At 35.4% G+C, this 6075-nt stretch overlaps 2 protein-coding genes across 2 annotated transcripts; both read right to left on the bottom strand.

The window, feature by feature from the left end:
* Positions 1-744: 744 nt before the first annotated feature.
* LOC142631352 (uncharacterized) lies at positions 745-1446 on the bottom strand. Its single transcript, XM_075805493.1, has one exon. It carries the CDS (start codon positions 1444-1446, stop codon positions 745-747), a length of 702 nt encoding a protein of 233 aa, XP_075661608.1.
* Positions 1447-3035: 1589 nt separating this feature from the next.
* Positions 3036-6075, bottom strand: LOC142632011 (zinc finger BED domain-containing protein RICESLEEPER 2-like). Its single transcript, XM_075806435.1, has 3 exons — positions 3631-6075; positions 3432-3528; positions 3036-3341 (listed from the first exon to the last, which is right to left on the bottom strand). Exons 1-2 carry the CDS (start codon positions 5753-5755, stop codon positions 3443-3445), a joined length of 2211 nt encoding a protein of 736 aa, XP_075662550.1. The 5' UTR covers positions 5756-6075; the 3' UTR covers positions 3036-3341; positions 3432-3442.

Here is a 6075-nt window from a genome sequence, read left to right as displayed (position 1 = left end):
TTAGTTTTCTGGCAAGAACCGCCGAGTTTGTATCTCTAAACCATCTTTTATGGCCCTGCTTGTACAACTATAAATGAATATCATCCATCACTTCCAGTGTAGATCATTTATTCCAAAACCCTGCACTCTTATTTTCTATAGTAGTTTCTTTTTGACATGTTTGTTAGATCGGTAAGTCATTAATGTAAAAAGTAATCGAAATGTACTTACCTCCTTTTTTTGGATAGATATGTTTTGAAATAACTATAGTTTGCAAAACTTGTTAAAACTCAGTTTTTTTGTTGTTTAAGGGGTTGTGTACATATAAATAATTTGAGAAAATGTTATTGTTTGATTTATGAGATGATTTTGGGTATCCTTGAGTTAGAATTCTCATGTTAAATGTTTAAGTTTTGATGGAAAAAATTGTACATGATACATGTTAAATTCTCATTATGCACTAGATGCCTATGATAATGTGGTATTTGACGGTTTTCTATCCAATGGAAAAAGGTAAAATTATGAATGCTCTGTTTTACTAAAGAATTGTTGGATTATTTGCTTTCGGTTGTATTTTGGTTCGTTTTAGTATTAAATTGAACTTTGATAGTAACATACCAGCCATGATCACAAATCTGGGTTTAGTTCATTACACATATTAGGATTGTTTGGTGTACATTCTATCTCAAAGTAATTGCATGCATAGCACAGATTACCATCTAGTGTTATTTACATGCCAGAGGAGATATATATAAAAAAAAGAAGTTAAAACATACTTGGCCGAGCATCATAGCTAAACAACTGCTGGTAGAAATCCTGATCTCTTTGCTGCTGTAGGTAATCCCGATCCATATGGGGTGGAGTGGTCGGAGGTGTTGTCATAGGAGGTGGAGTCACAGGAGATTTAGGGAACTCATTCGCAAGAACCGAGTCCATCGTGACTAAACTCGAGGTACCTTGATTTTGAGAATTATACAACAGGCCAGGACACTGTGAAATATCTGAAGTGGTGTCTAAATGGTGGTATGAACCCTCACCCTCATGCCATGATCCTCGAGGATTGGAAACTCCCAACTGAGAAGAACTTGATGGTGCTGATGATGGCGCAGGATACCCATAATTAGGTGGAACAAGAACGTTCCTAAGTCTATCTCTGTTGGCCTCAAAAGGTAGCTTCTGCCACTCAACCTCCAAATGCTTGAGTCGCTGCTCTAGCTCAAACTTCTCCTGAGCATATTGCTCCCTATCCTGACGATTTTGAGCCTCCTTTGCTGCCAACTGGGCCTCATACTCTGCCCTCTCCATTTCTCTGGCAACCTTTTCATGGTACTGAAACTCCATTGTTCTAATACAGCTCTTCACCGCCTCGGCATCATTGCCACTAGAACCATGATCAGATGACTTGGTGATGACACCTGCAATAGAAACACAGGAAATCTCAGCACACTGATAACCAGTTGTAATCATTACTTGGTGGATGCATTCATTAATATCATCATACGCACAACTAAGATGAAATCATAAATTCCTAGTGAGCAAACTCATAGAACTTTTGAGCACCACTTCCTTAATTAGCTACAAATAGATCTGTTGAGGGTATTTTTTGGAAAATTAATATATATATATATATATATATATATATATATATATATATATATATATATATATATATATATATATATATATAATCATTACAAATAGGGTTGTGAGGAAATTATTTTGAAGACTAGTCTATTTAAAATTTCAATGCTTAAATTGTGTTTTCAAAACAAAATTTTCAGAAAATGACTATTCACCAAAATATTTTCCTTATAACACTGTTTTTAATAATTAATATTAAGTTTTTTTTTCCCCCAAAAACACCCCATTTGTAATCTGTTGATGTCCAATTTGATTGAAGACCACATGATGCTTACAATTATTTGTAAAATTATAATATGCTTTCATTTTGATGTTTCATAGCCCCAGAAAATTTTAAAATTATTAAAATAAAAAAAAAAAAAAAAAAACTTGTGTGGGAACAAACACCTCAATATGACCAAAAAAGAAAAAATAAATAAATAAGGGATATAATTAATTTTTCAACCTTAGATTTTTGTGTATGTTTCATTTTAATTTTAAACTTTCAAAATGTTTCATCTAAATCGTAGTTTTTAAAAATATTTCATTTAATCTTCTAACACAAATTCTATCAATCCCTATTAAGAATCGTCGTGACTAGGGCTGTCCACGGGTCGAGTCAGCCCGGGTTTGGGCCCAACCCACACTCGACCCGATGGAGTCGGGTCACTGAAAAACTGGCCCGCAACCAACCAAAATAGTGGTTAAATCCGCCGGGTCGGATCATCGGTTGAAACGGGTCGGATTCATCGGATTGGCGGGTTGGATCAATTTTAGCCTTTTTATTGGATTCAATTTTTTTGGGTCTTTTTGGCAAAAATTATTGGGCTTTTCAAGGAATTAATAGTGGGCCGGCTTTTTACTTAATTTCTTTTAAATTGGGCCTTCAATTATTGACCAAAACTCCAGATTTATACTCCTTACATCTGTATGAATTTGGCCAGAACAGTATTGCATTTGTGAACAAAAATATACAAAAGTAAAACCTGGGAACTGTTAAAACATCAATAGCATTATAAACCTAGGCATCAATCAAACAAATATTTTCCTGGGAACTGTTAAACATCAACAGCATTATAAACCTAAGCATCAATCAAACAAATATTTTCCAAATTATAACAAATATTTTCCAAATTAATACTAAGCAGTAAGCAGCATTGTTACCACCTGTTACTCATCCACACATAATAACAAATATTTTCCAAATTGTCCAAGCCTTTAAGGCCTGGGCAGTACCAATCTGAAACACCTGTTACTAAAATATTTTCTATATTTTCCAAATTGTTACCACCTGTTACTCATCAATCTATCAATCTGAAACACAGATCTACCAACCATTCTATACATCAAACAAATATCCAGAATCACACAGTAGCCAACATTACTAAAAATACTCCATATCTTCATAATTCCATATATATATATATACAAAGCCATTGAGGCAGCAGATAAGGCAGTAAACTACCAAAGCATTAGGCAATATTCCCAGCAGTATATATAATTAGTTACAATTATGAAATACTATTAAGTATTTCCAAAAAAAGCTTTCCTAAAGCAATAAAGAACTACTCTATTATCTATAGTTCACAAGTCCATAACTTATAAAAAGGAAAGCCTACACTGATGCAAGTTTTCCTTTTTATAAGCAAGACAAGTTCATGTATAATTAGAAAAGCTACCAAAAAACTTCAAAATATATCCAAAAAAACTGCCTCCTTTACAAAATGCGACATTCCTTCCTCCTACAATACAATGGGGAAAAAAATATTTAGCTACAGAATAACCAAAAGGGAAGGATCATATGAACAAAAATTACAAGGGCAGAAACATACCCAATCTGTGATCATTCATCAATACTAATGGTGGTACGAGTACCACCTTTGCTTGAGCAGGAACTAGAACTTGCTGCTGTTGTTGCTTGATTTAAAACTGGAAAAGAAAAAATTGAGACAATGGATTAAATTTTGCTCAAGTATATGACACATTTAATAACACTTAATAGACTAGCAGTTTGGAAGTTAAACATATTACCTAATTCATGAAATTCATCCTCCAAGACCTCAACCTCGTCCTTTGACTTGCGAAAAGAAATTGGGACATGGGCTTGCAGCCAGTTTTGAGCACAAACAAGATTTTGAACCATGAGAGGGGAGAGTGAACTTCTAAATGGATCAAGTATGCGCCCTCCGGTACTAAATGATGATTCAGAAGCAACTGTAGAAACAGGTACAGCCAGCACATCCCTAGTCATTTTGGACAGCACTTGGTACCTATCTGAATTGGCTTTCCACCACCCCAAAATCTCAAACTTCACATCCCTTCTACTCTCACAATTTTCAGCCAAATATCTTTCAATCTCATTGCTACACCCTACAGACTTCTCAGCCTCTAAAAACCGCTCATATCGTGAATTAACCATCGCATATGGATTACTACCACCAATGGTATCACCTTCCATGTGTGTCCTCTCATTCTCACTTGGTACTACCCCATTTGGCGAATCAACCCTAGAGTAAACATCATACAACCTATCCATGGTCTTCCTCACTAAATCAACCATCTCATCAGCCACTGACTCCCCATAAATTTCAAAAAAAGAAAACTTCAAAAACCTCATTTTCTTCCTCGGATCAAGAACCACAGCCACATACAAAAGCTGATTAATTTTATCCCCTTTCCCCCAGTACTTTTCAAATTTAGCTTCCATTTTAGTTGCCATGTTTTTCAAGAGAAGATTTTCAGATTTAATTAAATGAGCAATATTCTCTGGAATCACAAACATCTCATCAAAGAAGGTATTTGAAGTAACATACAATGAACCGGAAAACTTTTTTGTTGCATTGTAAAAAAGCTTCAAGAAACCCACAAATGTCCTACAAGTTTTAAAATCAACCCCACAAGGAGCTCCCAAACCACCACTATTTTCCTTGTTCAAAAAGTACGAACAATAGCTATCATCCTCAAAGTTCATTCTTAGGAACACTTTCTCAAATTTTTCAGCAGTATCTAACATGAGATAGGTAGAGTTCCACCTAGTAGGTACATCAAGACTTAGTAAACACTTGGACTCAATACCTAATCTCTCCATAAAACTCCTAAAAATTTGATTTCTATTTGGTGAGGACTTCACATACCTCACCGCTTCACGCACCCTAGCAATGGACGCATCAATTTCTTTCAAACCATCTCCCACAATCAGATTTAGAATATGTGCACAACACCTCATGTGCAAGAACTCATGTTCTAAAACAGTCCCCTTCCAATCTTTAGTTACTGTTTGTAAAAATTTAATGGTAGTGCCATTAGAGGAAGCATTATCCACTGTTAAGGTGAATATGCCATCAACACCCCACTCACGCAAACACATCTCAATCTTCCTACCTATAGTCTCCCCCCTATGGTCCTCCACTTGACAAAAATTCAGAATCCTCTTATGCAAGTTCCAATCATCATCAATAAAATGACATGTGAGGGACATATAATTCAGATTTTGAATACTAGTCCATGTGTCCGTAGTAAGGCACACCCTACGACCTTTCAAGGCTTCCCTTAGTTTCTCTCTCTCAACACCATAAATGCCAATCACATCCCTAGCTACAGTTTGACGAGATGGAATTTCCCTAATTTGCAACTTAGGTTGTAAGGTTGTTGAATATTTTTGAAACCCATACCCTTCAACTAGCCTAAATGGCAACTCATCTATTATAATCATTTCAGCAAGTGCCTTCCTAGAAGCCTCAACAGTAAAGGCTGATGGTACAAGCTGAAACCCTTCCCCCTTGGGTTCAAATGCTAAGGTTTGTTGCCCTTTAAGTGAAACTCTATTAGGGTTCTTAACACATTTTGGTATATGATTCAATAAATTAGTAGTACCATGTCCTTTACTATTAGCACGATAAGTTTTTTTGCAATAATGGCAAACAGCCTTAAATTGACCCTCACTAATCTTTATTTTTTCAAAATGATCCCAAGCACTAGACTTTTTCCTATTACTACCACAATCACCAACTGCCTCACACACCTTGATTTTATCCTTAGGTTTAGGTGGAAGTGCCTCAGCACTGGTTGGAGTGGCCACAGGTTCAGCTTGGACAGTAGGATCAACTTGGGCAGCGAGTATTGTTTGGGAAAGGGGTGCATCACTAGAGGTTTCCATAGCCTAAAGACATCAAATTTAAGCATTAGAAAACAACCATAATAAACTATTCCTAAGAAAGATCATTGTAGTTGACCTCTTAAAAGGGCAAAGTCACATACACTACACCTTTGTAGAATAAGAAATATTATTATGCATAAGTATTGTCTTCACAAGTATTGATTTCATTTGACACTTAGTGTTCTGTATCAAGGTATATTACATAGCACTTCATGATTTCATTTTAAATTACATGCATGTTTAAGAGTCAAAACAAAAATAAGCACTTATATAACTATAAGCATTTGAAAGAAATTGTCCTTGGCAAAAGTTTTTATATC

Source organism: Castanea sativa, chromosome 4, assembly GCF_040712315.1.
Source record: "Castanea sativa cultivar Marrone di Chiusa Pesio chromosome 4, ASM4071231v1".
Lineage (NCBI taxonomy): Eukaryota > Viridiplantae > Streptophyta > Magnoliopsida > Fagales > Fagaceae > Castanea > Castanea sativa.
This window is presented reverse-complemented; position numbering and strand designations above follow the sequence as displayed.